General features: G+C 35.3%; 1 protein-coding gene and 1 long non-coding RNA gene across 3 annotated transcripts in view; one reads left to right on the top strand and one right to left on the bottom strand.

Annotated features, from left to right (window-relative positions):
• LOC135848556 (uncharacterized) overlaps nucleotides 1-22,169 on the top strand; it is a 133,672-nt gene that overhangs the window by 46,419 nt on the left and 65,084 nt on the right. The window lies entirely within an intron of this gene.
• fd102C (forkhead domain 102C) lies at nucleotides 619-20,523 on the bottom strand. Its single transcript, XM_065366068.1, has 2 exons — nucleotides 20,228-20,523; nucleotides 619-9,992 (listed from the first exon to the last, which is right to left on the bottom strand). The coding sequence occupies exon 2, from the start codon at nucleotides 9,045-9,047 to the stop codon at nucleotides 7,851-7,853; it is 1,197 nt and encodes a 398-aa protein (XP_065222140.1). The 5' UTR covers nucleotides 9,048-9,992; nucleotides 20,228-20,523; the 3' UTR covers nucleotides 619-7,850.

The raw sequence follows: 22,169 nt of genomic DNA on the forward strand, positions 1-22,169 counted from the left end.
TTACTACTAGTAGCAATAAACCATGAAAAGGGCATTAGGGTGGCTCGACGGGAAGGGTCAAAAAAGGGGGTTCCAAAATTTTCAAAAATAGAAATACCCCCACCACAACCCCCAAAAAGGTCAAAAATAAAAAAAGCGTTACGTGCTGCATTGCTTACCCTTAAAGCAACATATATTCGCTACTTTTAATTTTTTACATTCTCGAGCAGTGGTTCTAAAAATTTTTGAAATTTTTGACTTTGGGGCCACCCCACAGCCCCCCTATGGGTTCTCCTGGGAAAATATCACCTGATATTAATAATAGGGACCATCCCCTATAAGAAAAGGCCACCCAAGTCTCGAAGTAGCGAGGGGCACGAAAATGGCCAAAATGACCCTCCTTCTTTGATAAAATTTCACATTGGCTAAATTATCATTTGAAAATTTTAAAATGACTTTTACACATTTTCGACGTACAATTAGTAAGTACTCGTATTTCCAAATAAAGCATAAATGAAAAAAAAATTCATGTTTATTCGTTTTTTGTTTGAAAGTTAGAGAAGATTCTTTCGCTGATAAAACACGTTGAAAATGTGTGAAATTCATATACGAGTACCTAGTAACCTAATATACTAAAAATATCATCAGGTAGGTATCGAAAAAAATTGTTAAATTTTTACTGCCACTTGGTTCATTTTACCCGAGCCATATTTCAAACACAAGTTTCTATACTTGAACATGATAATCATTTGGAAAAATTTTGCGGTTGGAATGAATAAATATTCAGAATAAAACGAACAGTTCAACTTCAACTTTTTTAATTCATTTAAAAAATATACAATCGGAAAATTTTCCTTTCACTTCAAAAAAAAAAAAAAATGAATAAATAAGAAAAAAACAATATAAGAATGATTAACAATGTACACAATTTATACAAGTCGATTTTTTTTTCTTTCATTCGTTCGTATAAATACACAAGAAAATTACACAATACATAAATACATAGGTAGCGCAGCGCATTATTTAAATAATACAATATTTTTTTTTTTTTAAGTCAAACGAGACAGGTAATAAATCTTAAAAATATAATGAGTAGGAGAAAATTGAAAAAAAAACATGGTATATGGCACGAATTCTCTCTATATTATGTAGGTATAGCCTAATGTAGGTAATGGTTATTCAATATTCACACGCGTTAAGTTAAAAGGTATTGGTAGGTAATATTTTTTCGAAAAACACACGAAAGGGCAGGTCAAATGTACGAGTAATTTATTCGATAAAGTGTCGCGATAACGAGTACCGTACTGCGTTAAATTCGACTAATTTATTACGTATTCAAAATGGCATCGATAATATGTATTTTATTAGTGTGGGATACCGCCGATAAATACTGGGAAAAAATGGCGAACTAGCTTTTTATTCGTTGTTTACGTAGGTAGAGGTACCTATTTTATGAGGTTGATGTTAGTTAGATGTTGATAGATTTTTAGATTTAGGAATAATTTGATTAAGGGTCTATTTTTTAAAAATTAAATATGTATTTTCATTTAAAATTGAGCTCATTTTTGGAGAATTAATGGCGATTTTTTTGAAAATTGAGGACATCCCAAGATGGCATTTTCGATTTATATTTTTTGTTTAGAGGTTGCACTTGGGAGAAATTGAGGGAAAAGTTCGATAGCCTTATGCTCATAGAAACTGAAAATTTTAAATGAAATTGTGATATTCGTGTATGTGTGAAATATATTTTTTAGGTATCGATCAGTATAACTATAAGTATTGAATGAATTGTTGAGCGCATTTTTGAAATCTCATTCACTTTTTTTACTTTTAATTTAATTTTTTTCTTTTTGTCTTTTCTTCGTTTTTCCTCAAATTATCGAACGATCTGCTCAAGATTTTTCTTATTTAAAATATGCAAGGCTATGTCCATTTTTTGTTTCATTTTAAATATTTTCGGCAAACTGTGTTATCCGCGTTGAAAAAAAAATTATATTAGAAAAATGAAATATAAATTGAAAAAAAAAATTGAATAAAATTTGGCGAAGATCAAACGAAGTTCTGGCAAAATTCGGTGAAATTTATATAGTGAAAATTGCACAAGGTATTGTTGAAATTTCATTAAAAATGACAGCCGTAAAAAGCGCAAAGATCATAATTGAAACATCCCAATATTTTGAAAAAATAAACGCAAAATTCATCAAAATTTAGTAGAAACTGTATCAAACATGCTTAAAAATCCTGTCTAATGTTAGGAAAACACCTAAAAAATAAAAAAAGTTGAAATCATCCAATATTGCCAAAAACTAGTAAAATTTTCAGGGAAATTTGTCAAAATTGATCAAAGTTTGTGATGAAAACGTGTTAACAGATTACGCGATAATGCTGTAAAAAAGAAGTATTGAAAATCAAAGGTAAAAATTATCAAAAACTAAAAACATTGGTCGTAATTTAGAAAAACTCGTAAAATTATGCTGGGGAGAAAATGACTAGAGATTGATGAAATATCTCGGATTTTGAGCTGAGTTTTGTAAAAATCGCCTGGATTATGAAACATATTGCATCGCCCATAAAATTGATCCAACGTCATCAATGTTGAATAAAGTTTGGAGAAAATGGCATTAAATACATTATGAAACCTGTAGCTGTGCAGTGTGCATAAAAATAACTGAAAATTGCCTAAAATTGAGACGAACTGGGCAACAGTTGGTTGAAACGTCATTCTTAAAGTTCGATCAAAATTTCGCAAAATCCAATAGACATTGTGACATATTTCATCGAGAGAGTGAGTAGCTCGAGAACGTGATTCTGATTCATGGCTCATGATGTTGTTACTTTACGCATATTATGATGAATCAGGAATCACAGCTTCAAAATATGATGATTTGAATCACGACATGTTTGATCCGAATAATTCGAATCATCCCAAAGCCTAATTTCAATTAGTTTTCTTGATTTTTTTTTTTTAAAATTAATGAGAATTTGTGATACTTTTTTCCGAAATTTTAAAATTGATGTTTTATTTGTTCTTGCCCTTGTTATAATTTTATTTCCCCAGGTTAAAACATTTTTATGACAGAAAAACGCGAGAGATGGTGAAAAAAAATGTAGTTTGATTTTGACCAAATTCATTGAACTCCTTCATTTTGAGTTGAAAAATCACCTGGAAATATTTTTTAGCACAGGAGGTATCTACTCCAGGAAAAAAATATGGGTCCTCAAGAGGGGGCATTTTCGGACAAAAATCGTGGTTTTTTGCCTCTTGCACCTTCATAATCTGTTCTGGAAAAATTGGTCCAGTTTCAGAAGATGGTATTCAAGATTCTGCGTCGACCTAAGCTATTGTCGTCAAAATTCTGAGCGATTGAAAATTTACGAATTGCTTCTTTTTGAGAAAATTTGTGTCTTGAAAATTTTTTCATTCGTTAATTATATGTACTAAAACATCGAAAGATATCATTTTCTGAAATTGAGAGAATATTTTTGAACACAATGGTGTCAATATTTCAAAAATTATAGCCAATTTCAAAAAAAAAATAGAGAAAAATACACAGAAACTTGTGAAATGTTTTCAGTTTTTTGAAATTGACGATAAATACGAAAGACGAAAATATTTTCCCAGATTCAGAAATGATTAACATAAATGATGTGAAATACAATTTGAGAAAAAAATTCAAAAAACGAATTTTATTTACCCCGAAATAAGACATTTGCCAAATTTTCAACCACTCAGTAGAGCCACAAAAGTGGTCTTGGATTTCGATGGAAATGGCCTAGACCCATATTTCACGCATTTTAGCACAATTTTACTATAATTTCATTACAATTTGATAATTTTCGGAAATTTTAATTTTTTTAAAGAGTTTTTTCACGACTGTTCTGCACTTTTAACGCTTTTAGGTGTATTTTTTGCTAACTGTTTCGTAGCAATTTTATGAATTTTTGGTGATTTTCCGTGATTTGAATCCATTTATTCGGGTTTTTAAGTCATAATTTAAAGCATGTTCTATGGAAATTCAGCCAAATTTTAGTGATTTTAAACAGGTTTTCGAGACATTCTTATGCAATTTTTTTTATAGGTTTAGAAAATGAGATAAAAATTGACCACCCCGAGCAAAGAGAAGTCAAAAGCTGGTGAAGAATTCGTATTTTGAGAGATGAGAAAACGATGTTTTTAAAAAATTGTTCACTTTTTTAGTATTTGAATGATGGGTTTTTAAAAATGACAAGCAAACAGGCCCGAGCGGAGTGAGAGCAAGAGTTAGTTTCGAGAAATAAAAAAACAATGTTTTTTCAGCTCAAAAAGGGTTCAAACATTTTTTTAAATTTGAACACCTTACCCAATAGATTTTTATAAAAATTCGATCTCAATTTGAGGGGAAAAAGACAGAAGCCTTAGCGAAGCGAAGGTGCAAAAAATTTCAAAAATTTGTATTTCAAGAGGCAAAACAGGGTATTTATAACGGCCTTTCCGATTTAGGAGGTCAGGAAAAGTTTGTCTTTTTGCCTATATATATGGGTACTTCTTTTCAAAAAAGTCAGGAACTTTCCAAATTTTCAAATAATTCTGTCATTTAATCAAAATCAAGCGAAAAATGCAAAACTCAATTTTTTCAGAATTTTTCATTTTTTCAACGTCAAAATAATTATCTACATATCGCGCCTTGGGAGTAATAAGGTGACATCTCAAAAAAAATTGATTTTGTTGTTTTTGCACTTTTGGGGCTTGTATGACCCCCCTCAACCAAAAATAACACTTTGATTTGGGTACATTATCTAGATGATGTAAAAAACCCAAATGGCCTAACTCAAAATCCCAACAACATTGCAAGTTGTTTGGAGTTATAAGGTGACATCTCAAAAAACTCCACCTTTTTTGAGCAAATTTCGTACATACAAAGTGTTAACAAACAGTTTTGATTGTTTTGAATGTTTGTCAGTTAGAAATAGTCACAAGGAGTGCATTTTTTATTGGTTTGTACCAAATGGAAAATTTTTTTTAAATTGATCACTTTTCAGAAAAATGAATTTGCACATAATGAAATTTTAGTTTTTTGAGAAAAACTCAAAAACTAAGCACTCTAGAAAAAAACTAACGACATTATGTCGATTGAAAATTTAATTCTCTACAACTTTGTTAACATGAAATTTTTTTGGACGCTTCCTTTCGCCTGCACATCAACTTTAATGAAAGGTTCTAACTCAAAATGTTTTCCAAACATTGAAATATTTCCTCTTTAAGATTTTATTTTTCAAAGTGTTCTTATGCTAAATGAAGGTAGGATACCAGATCTTTAAAATGAGGTGACTATTCATTCCGCACAATAAATTATAAGTTGATAAAAATAATGAATCAAGTTTTAAAAAAAAAGAAAATCACTCTCCTGTAAAATTTCACTTTTTTGAGATGTCACCTTATCGATTTTTGAAGATTTTTTTTAGGAAATTTTGTGAAAATGAATTGTAGAAGGGGGGGGGGTATCAGTACATTTTTAATTTTGAAAATGTCCTTCCCAAAGGTCCTTGCAAGGTCCTTCTTTTTAGTTTCCACATTTTGTTTGATACCCGGGACCGGCATGAAATCTCAAATACTTACTTTTGGAACTGCACCATTTTCTCCAAAATAGGTTGGGCAAGGGCTATAGAGTGAAAAAAACTACGATTTTCTCAAAAACACCCCGCTTTGTGGACCCCAATCTCTCCTTTAGGGACACCTCCAGAGCCGACTTTTTTTTTTTTTTTGAATGAATATCAGCTCAAAGTGATATTTAGTTTTCATCGAATTTGACTAAAATCTTCCTGATTTTTTTTTCAAGACCCACCCTAAAGGTTTTTGATATGTTCTGGAAAGCAAGATAAAGTTTTATCTACCATTGACGAACTGATGTGTCGTCGGTCTTGGGGGGGGGGGGGGGTGGGCGGACTGAAATTTTCCCAACTTTTTACCTCAACCTCCCTCATCCTCCTGTATTTTTCATGCTAATTGTCCAGATGTGGTTCGAATAATTTTTGGAAGGGGGAGTTGAAAACAAAAACTATGAATAATTTTAGATGTTCAAAAACAATGCTTTTATAGGAGTACTTGGCAAAAAATTTAGGTTGTTCTATTGCATAGTTTGGTACTGAAATCAAAAATAAAGAAATTTGAAATTTTTTGTGATTTTTTTTTTTAGCTTTTTGGCCTTTGAATGTATAAATTTCTATATAATTTTGTTCGAATCTTTTTTCGTCAAGTATTGAAAATTTTTGAAACATTTCACAGTAGAATTCAAATCTGCTCCAGCGAAGCGAGAGCAAAATGTTTGAAAAAAATTGATGATTCGAAAAATAAAATAAAGGGTACAAAAAGTTGATTTTCATGGCTTCAACATTTGAAAATTTTTTTTTTTCATATAATTTATTCTTTTGTTTTTAACCTGAAGCAACATTATTTCCGATGTGAGAATAAGTCAATTTTTCAACCCCACAACTTTGGTTAGAGAAAAGAAGAGGAAACCGATCTACTTCGAGCGAAGCAAGGGAGATAGCAAGTGAAAAATTGATAATTCGAAACGTGTATATAGTGCCGCATTAAGGGTTTCGTGGGCCCTAGTTCCTAACCCCTGCTGGGCCCTATACCCTAACCCCTAATTCTAAAAATTTCGTGCCCTCCCCCCTCAAAAGAACCAATCCAACAAACACATTTCAAACCAATTTTTTTAGCATTCGTTGCAATTGATAATAATTTTTTCCTTTTACGTTGGGCCCCTAAACCTTCGTGGGCCCTAGTTCCGGAACTATTGGAACTAATGGGTAAATCGGCACTGTAAATAACAAAATCATGCAAAAAGTTGGTTTTCAATTTTCATGACTTCAGCATTTTCAGTTTTCAGTAAATTAGAATATTTTTGAAAATACGAATGGGATCCCAGCGAGGTGAGGGCAAAATCTGTCGAAAATTCATAATTCTTCTTTTTTTCAGGACATACAATTTTCACGTGTTCGAAAACAATCGATTTCGACAAAAATTAAAAATTATTGTTTACCGAATTTTCGGCAAAAAATAGGGCATTTTTTGATACGATTTCAGCAGAGATGGGAACTTTTTCGCTGCAGTTGACTGGAATGCATTGGAGAGACCTGGGGGGGGGGATTTCTGAGTGAAACAGCGTTGTTTCTGATGCGAGAAATACATTTTTCTACTCTCTAATTTTGGTCGGTGAAAGGAAAAGGAAAACGATCTGGCGAGGGCGAAACCTCTTGTTTATTATTCAAAAATTAAAAACTCGTGGTTTTTGGCAATTCTTCGATTTTTCCGACTTGTATAATTTCTTCTCAATTTTTCCCAAAAATTCCCAACTTGATGCCCAAATGTTTTAGTCTTCTCACCCCCCTCTTTGGCATGCCTCATCGAGGCTTCCATGTCTCCTATATTTTTCTCTTTTCCTCGAAATTTATGAAAGATGGCAAACAACGAATACAATTATGAATTTTGAGCGAAATTGTGAGAAAGGTCACCAAAAAAGTTATTCTTGAATTTGCAATGAAGCTGCTGATTGAATTGAATCGCCATCGTGGCCATTAGGTTGACATTTTTTTTAGCAATATTGTATACGACGGGACAAATAAAATTATGATTCTATAATACGGTATGTGTAATGGTACGATAAGAGATCATTACTGAACTACTAATTACAAAAAAAATAAAATAAAAATAGATAAAAGCACCTTTTATACGAGTTATACATAATCATTAAAACGTAAGATGACTCAACAGACCTGTATGGGTACGTAAATCACGAGGAATCGATGATAAATCTATATAGGTATGCAAATTTGCAGATTGTGAAAAATACGAGTACAAACACAGCCCAATACGATACAGGAGCGTACTACCCGCTATTATCCAATTCCTCGATCCTAGGAGAAGTATCTGGCTCATTGGTGCACAACCTCCTCTGCATTTGGAGTTGTTGGTAAAGCTGTATGGTTCTGGCTTGGTTCAGGTGCTCGTAGTATTTAGCCACTAGTTGCTGATGTTCGGGCGACGATGATTGCAATATGGTAGTCGGATAACACCAGGGGGATATCGCACCGATGGGCGAATTCGGTAACGAATTATTCGAAGATGTTGTGGTAGCATCTTCTACGGTCAACCCGTGGATAACATTCGATACACTGGTCACTACGTCGATATCGGTGGTCTCGTCTTCTTCTCCACTGCTGGATGATTGATGCTGGTGGTGCTGTTGATGGTTGTTGTTGTTGTGATGATTATGATGATGATTGTGATGAACAAGCTGCTGTTTCTTTTTACTGGAATCTTCATCCGGAGCTAGCAAAGAGGCGACGTCGAATTGTCGTTTACGCGATATACTCGTCGGAAAGGTCGGAAACACGATCGGTGCGCTGGACCATAACGTAGGAGGGGGTGTGATCGGGGGTGGACTGGGGGAATCGTTACCATCGTCGTCTACAGCCAAGCCCATGTGTTTGCGAACTTTCCTTTGGGCTTTTCGTCTGCGAAAGTCGCCTTTCTTGAAATCCTCGATGTTGGCCGGATGTATAGCCCAATAGTGGCCTTTGCCATTCGCACTTCGGCCAGCTTTGATGAAGCAGTCGTTTAACGATAAGTTGTGCCTGATGGAGTTACGCCAACCGGGCCCTCTGGTACGGAAATAAGGGTAGTTGTCCAAGATGTATTGGTAGATATCGGACAGGACGAGTTTCGATTCGGGTGAACTCAAGATAGCCATGGCGATCAGACCTATGTAGCTGTGTTGAGGTTTAGGTTCGTCTGTGGTTAGCCTGTTCTGGAACAGGGACATGGGGAATGCCCATCGAGGACCATATGGTGTAAAAGTTGGACAAATCGGATTGCCTACCGGACTGTAGTTCTGCACGAATCGGAGACGTTCGGCTTGGAGAGCGTAGTTGTATAAATGCAGACGGTATTGGTCGAAGGGTTGGATGGTATTCGTGGTCACCTGCATCGAACCGGTTTCCGCCGAAGAGCTGACTGATTCTGTACCCATTATGGGTAGTTTTGGGATTTCCGGACGTAGTACAGCGCCTCCGTTTGTGCACATTTATAGAAGGTACAAAGAGTTAGCAATTTGTGATTATCGACGACGAAGGATGCGACACACTGCGAACGCGACGATACGTGAACGATTCAAGGATCAGCATTCGAACTCGAGTTTTACACTGAAACAAATCAATTCGAAAAAATTAAAGTTCAAAGTTTTTTTGTTTTTTTTTTTTTCAAAAAATTGAAGTCTCGTTTCAAGAAACTACCGCCAAAGAAAGAAAAAAAAAATTCTCGAAAAAAAAGTCAATTTCGCACGAAAAATAATATACGAAGTCGACGAAAAGGATGAAAAAAATCACATTTGCGCGCGAGTTTGTTTCGAAACTCGCTTCGAAAGCATTTTGACAAGTTAAGATTTATTACCCTAAAAATCTAAATATGCCATCGCGAGACTACGCCCAATTTCAACCCCCACTCGGTTGACTTTTTCTCACACGACGAACCTATAAATAGTATACGCTGCAAACACTCACAAATATACTGGCGTGCCCGCGACCTAGCAGTTGTTCGCCCCGCGAACGACCCCCTTCTCCCCTCCCCCGTTCGACTCTTCCCAAACAGCATCGGGCTCTTACGCTTGTGTGTGAAATAGTACGACCAACAACAGCCTATCTAGATGTATGTGTGTGCGTGTTTATATAATAGAGAAGGTTAAACAAAACAAGCTGTCGAGATGAATAGGAAGATGGGAGTCACGTCTTGAAGTAAACTGAACGCTGATTGGTGGAAATTACGATTCACGTTCGGAGGGTTGCACCTCTTTGTGATGCGAATAAACGGCTAACAAACACCGAGAAAATATTATGGATTTGTATATTGTGCCAAGCTTGCTTGCTTGCTGCTGCTGGCCCTCTTCTTAGCACGCCAGAACCCTTCGTGTATGCTTGCCCTGTGTGTTTTTTCTCGAGTTGAGTGTTAGTTATTTCTCGCAGAGTTCAGGTGCCTGAAATAGAAAGATGTACCTTAATAAGATGAATTTTTTAAAATTAATTTTGTCCTAGGAAATTATGATGGTGGTTGGTTGCTTGGTAAAGAGGCAAATTTGTTGCTCGAGGAGTACGAAGGACCTTTTTTTTTTTTTGTGAATCCAAAGAACCTTTAATCTCTCTTCAAACCGATTTGGAAAATTTGTCTTTTTTGTTTTCTTTTTCAAATTTGTTCAGCTCCTTCAATTTTGAAAATACCTCAAATGTGCAGAGCATTCCTTCTTGTAGAAAATTTAATTCTCTGCGAAGAAGATCTTGGCATATTTGAGATATTTTCAAAATTGAAGGAGATAGATTGGCTCAAGAAAATTTAACACTTACCTAATTGATTTTTATTTGGGAATTTTTTTGAATCAATTCTAGAATACTGCCCACTCCATTGAAGGTAGGCAAAAAGTGATTTAGACCGATTTTGTTTGAAATTGAATTTCCTATAAGCTAAGTTACCTAGTTACTACGTATAGTTTTATTTTTTTTACTCGTCTCAAAATTTGAGCCTGTGTCATGTCATAAAAAAAAAAAAAAACATTAAAATTTTTTCAAATGTTTTCCCATTAGTGTAAGTATTTATATCCCTCCTTCGGATCAATTTTCAGCATTTTTCGAGAGGGAAGAACCACCTAGTATACCTCAGGATCACAAAAGCATTATTTTGACAACATTTTTTGTTCTATGAATCGTCGAGTCAAATTAGGTACCGCCATTTTTAATACCTATTTTCGAAATTAATTCAGCAAAACTTCGAGTAGCCTATACTCTTTTTTTCTTCATGAAATTTGGCATTTTCATGAATAGTGTAATCGAATGATTCCATGCCCCCCCCTCCATATATATATTATCAAATCGATGTAACTTTTACTCGTTGATTTTTTTTTTTTTTTTTTTGAATTTTCAACCTTGGAATTTGCAAACAACGCAACGTTGCTTCTAATGATTGATAATGCCAATATTAATAAATAAAAATATTTACTCTATTGAATAATTGAATGAAAATATCGTTAAATTATTGAAAAGTGCTTCGTAAAGAATACCTAATGAATGAACTTGAATATTTTAAATTGTCCACAAAAAATTTCTGGAAGTAAACAACAAAAATTACCGCATATTCCTCCTCGTGTCTACTTTTCATTCGATGTCATGAATAGGCTACATAAATGAAAAAAAAATTTTTGATTACTTTTTAGAGGCAAAATTTTGGGAAGCTCCAATCTGTCCAATTCCGCCCCCCCCCTCGCGCTTACCTTTTTCACAAATAGGCTACAAAATCAGTTTGAAAACAAATTGATAAGAAAATTAGTCAGCAGTAGGTAAGTAGTTTTATTCAAATATCTAGACGAGTTTTCGAAATGAAAAATTGAGGGAGAAGCAATATCAAGGAATTTCAGAGTACAAATTAGGCATTTTATTAATTTTTGGCAATCCAATTTTGAAAATGATCTTTTTTCAAACTAAAAAATCATCACATCTTAGCTACCTACCAACTTTTTCAGTGTGAAAAATTGATGGCCCTTCGAGAATTAGAAACACAATTGTCCAAAAATTGCACGAACTGACGGAAAAAAATTCAAATGACCACTATTTATTATTACCAGAGAAACACTTCTGGTCTTATTTTTATGTCATAATCACATTTGAAGGTGCGATTTTGAAGAAGCAGGTAAGCCCCCAATTTTTACAAAAATGAAAAAATCGAAATATCAGAGAGAAAAATTTTAAAAATGTGAACTTTCTAGTTCCAACACCTCAGTCAAGCCCATATATGTACTAAGGTGAAATCATATCAAAAAATTGCCATTAAACTGAAAAAAAAGGATGAAGTGGGGGGGGGGATGTAATTAAATTTTCTAAAACAAGGAAGCTTTTGAATCAATTTTCTAAAACCAAACAGGACTTTTGTTTGACAAACTTTGAAACTAAAAGACGACTTTTAGGCGCAGGCAAGGCAAAAATCAAGAATATCTGATCAATTTTGGCAACAATTTCGACCATTTGACTAATTTTTATTAAATAATTACTTTCTGAGAATTTTGAATTTCCACCAAAGAACATTACAACTTTTCGTCAACGTCGCCGAAAATGAACTCTCTTTGAAAATTTTTACAAAAAACGGACGTTTTTTTGACAATTTTGGCAAAAATTGACCCTCTTTGACAATTTTACCAAAAATGGACACTTTTTGACACTTTTTACGAGAGTGGGCTGGGCACTTCTAGACTATCTTGCCAAAAATTTGTGCAAATGCCAGAAAAAAAAAACACAAAATGTTATAAGCAAGTTTCGCAAAAAACAAGACTTTTAGATCAAAAAGGGGACTTTTTAAACAGATAATGTGAAAATCACTACTTTTTGGTGGTTTGGAGTGGGGTTTGAAGAATGAGAGTGCACCCCCCCTCCCAAAAAAAAGAAGTGATAAAAAAGGCCTACTTAGAAGTATACCTATTTTGGTTCAGAGATGAACAATTTTCAAATAATTTGTACCTGCAGACATCAATTCTACATTTTTTTTTTTTTGGTATTTCCCAACTTTTTAGAGCTTCATAAAAGGGCACCAATATCATTTGAGCGACCGGCGGGGGGAAGGGTTACCTTGAAAAAGTGCTTATTTAGACGGATTCGGCCGATAAATGAAACATTTTCAAAAAATCTCCATAGACATCCATTTTTCATATTTTTTTATTTTTCCTAAAGGAGGGGGGCGGCATACAAGAGAGTCAACATCATTTGAGAGTCCAACAAAGGTTTTTTCTTTAAAAATGGATTATGAAGAACAATTTATTTCGATGTGGAAATGAGATATTTTCGAAAATTTTTCCTGATTTTGATTTATTTCCAGTTCGCAGAAAGACACGATCTAATAATATGCAATACCTGGTTCAAGCAACATGCAAGAAGATTATACACATAGGTCAGTCCTGGAGATCGAGCCAGAAACCAGATAGACTACATACTTATAAAAGGAAGATTCAAGAACACAGTGAAGAACTGCCACACATATCCTGGTGCTGACTGCAACTCTGACCATAAACTATTGGCTGCAAAATGCCAGCTAGTCTTGAAGAGCCAGAAGAAGAGCCAAGAATGATACCGACAACTTGACATTGCAAAAATCAAATCAAAAGAAGTGCAAAAGAAATTCCAAGAAGAACTGGAAAAGCAAAAGGAAGACAAGTTGGAAGAAGAACAAGGTATCGAGGAAAAGTGGCAAACATGGAAGCGAAAAGTTAAAATAGCAGCAGAAAAGTCTATTCCATCCAAAGGAAGAAGAAAACACAAACCATGGATGACTCAAGAGATACTGGATCTGATGGAAGAACGAAGAAAAGAAAACAGACCAAGTAACGAATACACGGTGATAAATAATCAGATCATGGGAATGTGCAGAATGGCCAAAAACAAGTGGTATGAGGAGAAGTGCAAAGAAATAGAAGAGGTGGAGAAAAGGCACAACTCTAGAGAAATGCATACCAAAGTGAAGCAGATGATGGCCGCCCACAAGAAAAGGAGAAGCGGAATAGCATATATGCTAGGAAAAGACGGAAAGTACTGTGTCAACAATCAAGAAACTGAAGATGTCTGGATCAGCTACATACAAGAATTGTATGGAGATGATACACGTCCGGCTCAAATTGAAGTTTCATCCACAGAAGAGGCACCACAAATTGAAATGTGGGAGCTGAGGAATGCGGTGAAGCGAGCCAGAAACCACAAAGCAGTGGGGGAAGATCTCATACCAGCAGACTTGATTAAACATCTAACACCAGAGTATGAAAAAGAGCTGCTGAAGATAATAAACAAAATATATGATGAAGGCACGCTGCCTAAGGACTTCAAAGCAGTAAACTTCGTACCAATACCAAAAAAGAACAACTCGCAAAAATGCTCTGAATATAGAACTATCGCACTGATGAGCCACTCACTGAAGCTACTACTCTCCATCATAAATGCCAGAATTGAAAAGAAGATAGATGAAAATCTAAGTGAAACACAATATGGCTTTGTAGCGAAAAAAGGGACGAGAGATGCAATTGCCCTGCTGAAAGTGATCATTCAAAGAGCACTGAATGCAAATAGGGAAATCATTGCTTGCTTCGTCGATTATGAAAAAGCATTTGATCGTGTCAATCATGAGAAGATGTTGGAGATCCTGAAGAAATACAATATCGATGACAAAGACCTGCAAATAATCAAGAACCTGTACTGGGAGCAAAGCGCTAACATCAAGATTGGAACTGAGTACGCAGAGAGGTGTGACCAGGCAAGGATGCCCCCTCTCACCCAGATTGTTCAATGTGTATGCAGAAGAAATAATGAGGGAAGCGCGAATCGAACGAATGGGATTCAAGATCAAGGGCAAGAGAATAAACGAAATAAGCTATGCAGATGACAAAGTGATCCTTGCTGAGACAGAAGCAGAGATGCAGAAAATGATCGACCAAATTAACAGTGCAGGATTAAAATACGGAATGAAAATAAATGCAGGCAAGACTAAGGTGATGAGATTTACAAAAGAAGATGATAAAGTGGTCAAAATCAACATCGGATCACAAGAAATTGAAAATGTAAACCAATTCAGATACCTTGGAGCGCTGATAAACAATGATGGCAGAGATAATAAAGAAATTAAATCACGGATTGGAATGGCAAAAACCGCTTTCAATAACCTTGCCAATGTGCTGGGAAATCGAACGATGAGTATAGATCTGAGGAAGAGAATTATGCGATGCTACGTATGGACTGTTCTGAAATATTCCTGCGAAACATGGACCATGAGTGCAGAATGCGAGAACGAAGTATCCACTTTCGAGATGTGGTGCTATCGAAGGCTACTACGAATCTCATGGAAGGACTTCATTACCAACAAGGAAGTATTAGCAAGAATAGGAGAGGAGCGGAAAGTCGTAGTTGAAGATATCAAAACTAGAAAGCTAAAGTATTTAGCTCATAAAATACAAGAAAACGGTATTTTCATGCTAGCGGTACAGGGGAAAATCCAAGGAAGATCGACGAGAGGGAGGAAACGATCGGAGCTGTTAACAACAAACTCACCAGCCAACTCTCCCTGTAAGACCCTGAAAGAAACGATCAGATACGCTAGATACCGGCTAATATAGATGGACATATACGCTATCTCCTGTAAAAGAGCGCGACTACGACTACAACGACGATTTATTTCCAGTTTTTGTCAACTTTGAGAGGCTCTTTCTTATAGGAGGCTAATATGGTTTGAGGAGCCGGAGAAAGTATTTTCTTGAAAAGGTATGTAGAAAAATTCTGACGTAGAAAAAAAGAATTTTGACGAATTGAATTTTTTGGGTCGTTTTTTTTCATGTTTTCAACTTGTGGGGGGGGGAGCGGGGGTCTGCTGGCATTATTTTTTTAAAGATAGGAGGAAAATAAAAAAATAGGGGATTATTTTCTCACACGAGGTAACAATTTTGGTGGAAGGGAGGTGGAAAATTCCAACTTTACAAAATGAGCCACACCCTAATGTAGGTCTATAATATTACTTTGAAGATTTAAAAAAAATATGTTCATACATCAAAACGATTCGAGGCGAAACAAAAACAAAAATAATACGTCCTCGTGTGTACACAGTAATAAATAATATAAAATCGTAGCCTAAAATCTACACTCTATATAGTTTCTGTGCATGTACGAATACATATAAAGCCCCTGTCGTGATGTATGTAGTACTAGATACCTGTTGCCGGGCCATAAAAGTATATGGTGTAAAGGCAAACACAGGAGCAGGCAATAAATAAAAACTATATACGTATAGTTGGTGAAAACCCTTTATTATGTGTACATAAATACAGCGCAGATAGTGCAGAAAGCGAACCGATGTAACAAAAAGGTCACTTTAGAATAAACGTCGAGCGACTAAATTTGAAATTAATTGAAATTTTCAAGTATACGCCTTTTATCGGCCCATTTTAGCGTAAACCTCGGAGTAATGGCGAGCGAAACAATCGAATACAAATGGTGATGTTGTTTTCAACGTGATGTTGTGTTACCATTATGACTATACAACTACCTATACAGTACATATAAAAGTGCATTTGTGTATTGTAGACCGACCATGTGTGTACACTTTTATATATGTACCTCTAAACTTTCGAGTATTGTGTGTGTAGTTCATTTTTTAGGTAGCCAGGTAGGTCTATGAGATAGGTATGTACATAAATTTAGCCTCGGTGTGAGGAACGATTAGCAAATACAGGAGTAGGTAAGGTACATGGCTTTTTGCAAGAGTTGCGTAGATGTATACGATTTTAAACACACGATTTACGCGAATGAAAATGTAAAATGCATGGTACACATCCCTTTTTGTAAATAGGGTCGAATTTCCAAACGCGGTGTAATTGTTGTTGTAAATGCTGCCAATGCTGTCGATGCGATGCTATAACACACCCATAACAATTATATAAATTAACATTACACAATATGTTGGGCAGCGTGAATTTTCCATATAACAGACATGTCGATGTTGATCGTTTTGCCACGCCGCTGATGTGTTTATATGAACAGATTGTCGTCAACGTGGGGAGTTACACGAACCTTTTCTTCCCTTTTTTTGATCTTAATTGAATCGAGTTTGCACATAAATTGTACCTATGTACACCTAATGGTGCTTTAAGTGAAGACTATAAATATGAGCAGTTGTTTTTCCATGCGATGAAAATTATTCGCGAACTAATATAACAATAAGGCAGTTTTATCCCAACCACGTGAGTGAACGAAACAAAAGTCAATCGAAAGAAATATCCAAAATGCACCCCGAGGGGTATTTAAGGGCAAAATAGGTGAAATGCCGCTGTCCTCGGATTTTTGAAAATATTTTGATGAAACATTGTTGGATATCCCTTTTGAAAAAATGTTGGAGCCAAAAAATTTCCCCTCACTTCACCCTCCCACCTTGCTAACAATGGCAAAAAACGCGTTTGGGGGGGGGGGAATCACACTTCAACGAGTTTTGAATAAAACAGTGTGAATTTAGGTATGTTTAATTGTTTACTTACCCAAAATATATGGAGTATAGGCATGAGTCTAGCCAACGTGAATGTTTACAAAATTTTTTGGGCCTTCAGGAGGAAGATATTGACTAAAGAAAATTTGAAACCGCCATATCTCCGAACCTAATTCTGGTACACATCAGTTTTTTTCTTCTAAAAATACGTTGAGAGAAGTACCTACTACCTAAGTTGTATTTTCAGAAATTTTTTTAAATTTTTTCTCCAGATGGGATATCTAGAGCAGGAAAATAACGTAAAAAAGCGAGGGCGAAAAGGAAAAAATTGGCACATAAATTTTTTCTTCGGGAATGTGTTCAGATGAACCCCCTGAACTACCAAAAAAATCCTGCACCTTCTACCCCTGGAGCTAACTTTTATAGGGGGCTAAAACCGGTTCCGATTCACGTTTTTTGCGATTTACTCCGAAAATATTAGGTTTACGATAAAACATACCATGACAAAAAATGTTCCCCTTCAAATTCTCGAAAATTTGATGCTACGCTAGATACCCATATCTCAAAAGGGGTGTCTGAAAAAAGGGGTTGAAAGAGAAGGTGTTTCAAAAAATGTCAGTTCAATAAATTGATCGAAGTTACCACTTTATATCATTTGTTTTCGCTCAAAATTTTTTTACAAAGTCTACTCACTCAACTATCAATTACACCACCATTGATTGGTCTTCAATCCTCCCCGGGGGTTGGTGGGGGGTGCTTGATTTTTCAAGTAACACACAACTGAATCATACGTTTGAAAAACGAATCTGGACATGCGATACATCGAATAGTATGTTTTCGAGGTCGGTGAATACGAATACCAACTTATTTTTTGGGTCCAGTTCCTCAAAGCCCCTCTGTGCCCCAAAAAGGGGGTTAAAATTTTGAAAAAATCGTGAAAAGTCGAGTGATATATTGAATGGTATGTTTCCGAGGTCGCTGAGTACGAATATGAACTTATTTTTTGGGTCCCACCCCCTCCCCGATGTCCTTCTGTGCCCCAACAGGGGGCTAAAATTTCAAAAAATCATCAAAAAGTCGAGTGATATATCGAATGGTATGTTTTCGAGGTCGCTGGGTACGAATATGAACTTATTTTTTGGGTCCCACCCCATTTTGGTCATGGGGAGGGGGGTGGGGTGGGAGAAATTTTTTTAGCTTCAACATTTTTTTCAAAGTTATCCAACATTGTTTCATCAAAATTTCAAAAATCCGAGGACAGGGACATTTTATCCACTCGTATTTTACCAGCGAATATCCTTTCAGCTGCTGGAATTTATATCTCGACTTTTGACAGATTTTTGGAATTGAGGAGCTCATTGCAAAAATAGCCCTTGTCACTTTGAAAAAAAATTGGGGAGGTTCTTTTCTCCACTGCATTGTATGGATGCATCAGTATGATAGTCCTGTAAAAGTTTTTCTTGATAAAAAAATCACTTTGAATACACTATACCAATTCATCAGGACTTTACAGTGGGTTTTTGTCTCGCTTGTGTTTTATTTTCATTTTGGACGAAGGCTATTTTTGCAATGAGCTCCTCAATTTCAAAGATCCATTTCTTGAGAAAAAAAAAGTCAAAATTTGATCAATTAAGTAATTAAGATGAAAAGTTAAAATTTGGCTTGCACGCTGTTTTTGACCACCCGAGTCGATCAACTTCATTTTAATCACAAGCGTGACATTTTCATTTGCACGTTTGAGAACTGTGAATTTTTCATTTTTTTATTATTATTTTTTTTTTTTTCAAAAATAATTACGTGCTGGAGAAAATTTAGGATTTTAATCGACACAAACGGGTTTTGAAATTGGAAGTACGATGCCTAACTTACCTACGTATGGTAATTGAATGAGCCACAAAGACGGTACATCATTTGAGTTTATAAATTATGTTGTAAGCGCCGAATTACATTTTTAGCCCATTTTTTAAAAAAATTAGATAATCCGAAAGTCTGCTGCAGACTCCATAACGGCTCCAGCTTGAGATCATCGCCAATCCACTCACGAGAGGCCGAAAATGGGCTATTGAAGCAAATTTCAGCCTTCAACGTTAATTTACATGATCAAATTTTTACTTTCATTGTACATACATAAAATTGTTCAAAATTTTAAGAATTAGACAAAAGTCGAGAAAAGAATTTCAGCAGCTATAATTTGCGCTGGTGGTTAATTTTGACGTCTCCTTTCAAATTCATCTGTGTCCGGTTCAAAAACAATATTTTTTAAGCTGTGTGGGATTTCTCCCTTGTGAGGGAATCAGCTGAAATGTCTGCATTGAATTTCAGCGAAAATTAGATTTTTGGAACAAGGTGCTCGAATATTTTTGCGACTAAAATTCCAACTGACCAAAGTGAGTCTTGCCTTTGAGGCGAATTTTCGAAATTGAAAATCAGAACCTAGGTACCTATTTTGTCATCGAACAGGGTCATTTCTTATGACGAAAATTATGTACTTATTTTTGAGAAACTTTTCAGCAGAAATGTCAGAGTCATCGAGAAGGGTAGATAGGTAAAGGGCGATGGACAGTGAGTCCCGGGTTCGAATTTTTTGAATGAATATTTTTTTTAATACCTGTGCCTATACTGAAAAAAATCAATTAGAAAATCTCGAATCGTTTCGTTCAATCAACAGAAAGTATTTTGAAGTGCCATCAAAAATTCACCAAAATTCAAATCCCTTCTCCCGCCAAAGTTTCCTGCTCGAAAATTTGGTTTCTAAAAAAAAAATGTTGTCAACTGATTTTTTATCGTATTTTTGAACTGATCAGTCATGCTGTGTTTGAAAAAAATTTAGACAGGGAACGTGGGGAGGGGGGGGGGGTGACAAATTGAATTGCTCTGAATTTTTCCCAAATAAAAAGTACATGAATCTTACTGATCTTCAGCAATTTTCCAAAATTTTTGTTGTCGCTCCTGAACCCTTCCCAAACGTTGACTGTCGTCTTCAATTTTTAACGAATTTTGAAAGACGCTTCGTGCTTATTAAAAAACAATGGAATAAACGTGTTTTGTTTATTTTTTTTAAAAAAAATTAATTAAATTTTCACGTTTTCTTAAACTTTGAACTGATTAGACATTTGACAGCAATTCAATTAAATCCTCCTTATCTCATTGAAGATTACCTAACCATTTAAAAAAAAAATATAAAAAATTTTCACTGATTTGGTAGAAAATCACTGATGTACTTACTCCAAAAATAATGTTATCGTGCACTCGACTCGCTCTAGACCATTGTGCCTAATATTTTAACCGCGAATTACAAAAGCTCCGCGAAAAATACGACTTTTTAGGAAAATTTCAGAACACAAAATGAAAAAAAAAACAACACCATAGAGTATAGAAATTATACTAACTTGCGACGATGACGATTGTTGCAATATTTAACAATTTTGAAATCGTCGTTGTATACACAGTTTTTCCTCTTTTTTTTTCTTCGTTTTCTGTGGGACATTGGTAGTGGTAGAATTGTTGGTATACATGCTTGCAAATGAGCTAATACGATATTTGTATAAAGAAATAGTAAAAAAAAAAAGGGGGTGGAGAAGAGGAAGTAAAAAGTTAAAAAGATAATATTATACAACTATAGCTATACAGTAAGTAGATACTTACCTCATTCTTCTCGTTACCTATTAAAACAAACGAAAAGACTGCGGTGTGTGGTTATACCTATTTAAAATTCAAGCTTTTTCCCCATTAGGTATTCTTCTATTCTACTTTTAAATGCTCGACTTTTGCGTGTGAGACAGACAGATAATTGCTGGTGTGAGTATATTTGCGAAGAACTATTCGTATTATTTATATTACCTACGATTAACTAAGTGTATCGGTGAACGGTGTGTACTGTGTAGGTTATTTTTCCTCTGCGAAATATACTCGTTATCAAATTACAGCTAAATACCCGGTGTTTATTTTTTATACTTGTTTGCTTTGGTGTTTACCTCGTGTAACGTCTCAATAAACGAGTAAAGTATTCTTGGTAAAAATTTACTTCGTGGTTATCGAAACAAGCACGATTTATTATTCAATGAATGTGTACTCGTTGCGAGCTTTTAAGTATTTTTCGTGATATTAGAATATTTTTGTATTATGGGTCTGTGACTATGCTCAGGTGTAAGGTGCACCGGGGGAAGTCCGAATTCGGGGTAAGTCAGAAAAACTGCTGTAGCTCTTAGAGGCTTATATCTGCCGAAGCACTACCCAGGGGTAACTTGAGGGTACTACCCCTACTTCATCACAGCATAAAAAATTTCGCGACCCAGTTTCATTTTACAGGCTTTTCATTGGTTCATTTTTAGTTGCTGTTTTAAATTTGATTTCAAATTGTAATCAGTGTTTTTCAAACTGTTTTTTACCTCAGAAGAAATGATCAGTAAAAGTGATATTATAAGTGAAAGTATTCCTAAAACAATAATGTAAAACACCAAGTATTCAATTTTTGTTAATTTTCAATTATTCATTATTTATATCGCTTTTTCTGACTTACCCCCTAAATTAGTGCTATGGGGTAAGTCAGAAAAGTGAACATTGATAATTAGGATTCGACTTCATCGATGTGTAATACGTAGAATAATATGTTTTCGAGGTCGTAGAATCCAAATCTGGAGTTATTTTTTTTGTAGGAGTGGGGGGTGAGGCGTGGGGAGGGGGCAATTCTAAATTTTTCGTACATTATTGTGTAATATGTCGATTGATATGTTTTCGAGGTCGTAGAATCCGAATCTGCAGTTATTTTTTTTGTAGGAGTGGGGGGTGAGGCGTGGGGAGAGGGAAAATTTCGAATTTTTCGTACATTATTGTGTAATATGTCGAATAATATGTTTTCGAAATCGTAGAATCCGAATTTGGAGTAATTTTTTTGTAGGAGTGGAGGGTGAGGCGTGGGGAAAGGGAAAATTTCAAATTTCTCCTACATTATCGTGTTATATGTCGAATAATATATTTTCGAGGTCGTAGAATTCGAATCCGGTGTCATTTTTTATGGTGAAGGTGGAAGGTGAGTCGTAGGTTCGCATGGGTGGGACCCTCCCCCCAAACGGTGATACTTGAATAGCACTCGACCCTAAAAACTAGCTCAAGATTCGAATTCTGCGACCTTGAACACATATCAACCAACATGTTACACAATATTATA

This window comes from Planococcus citri, chromosome 5, assembly GCF_950023065.1.
Source record: "Planococcus citri chromosome 5, ihPlaCitr1.1, whole genome shotgun sequence".
Lineage (NCBI taxonomy): Eukaryota > Metazoa > Arthropoda > Insecta > Hemiptera > Pseudococcidae > Planococcus > Planococcus citri.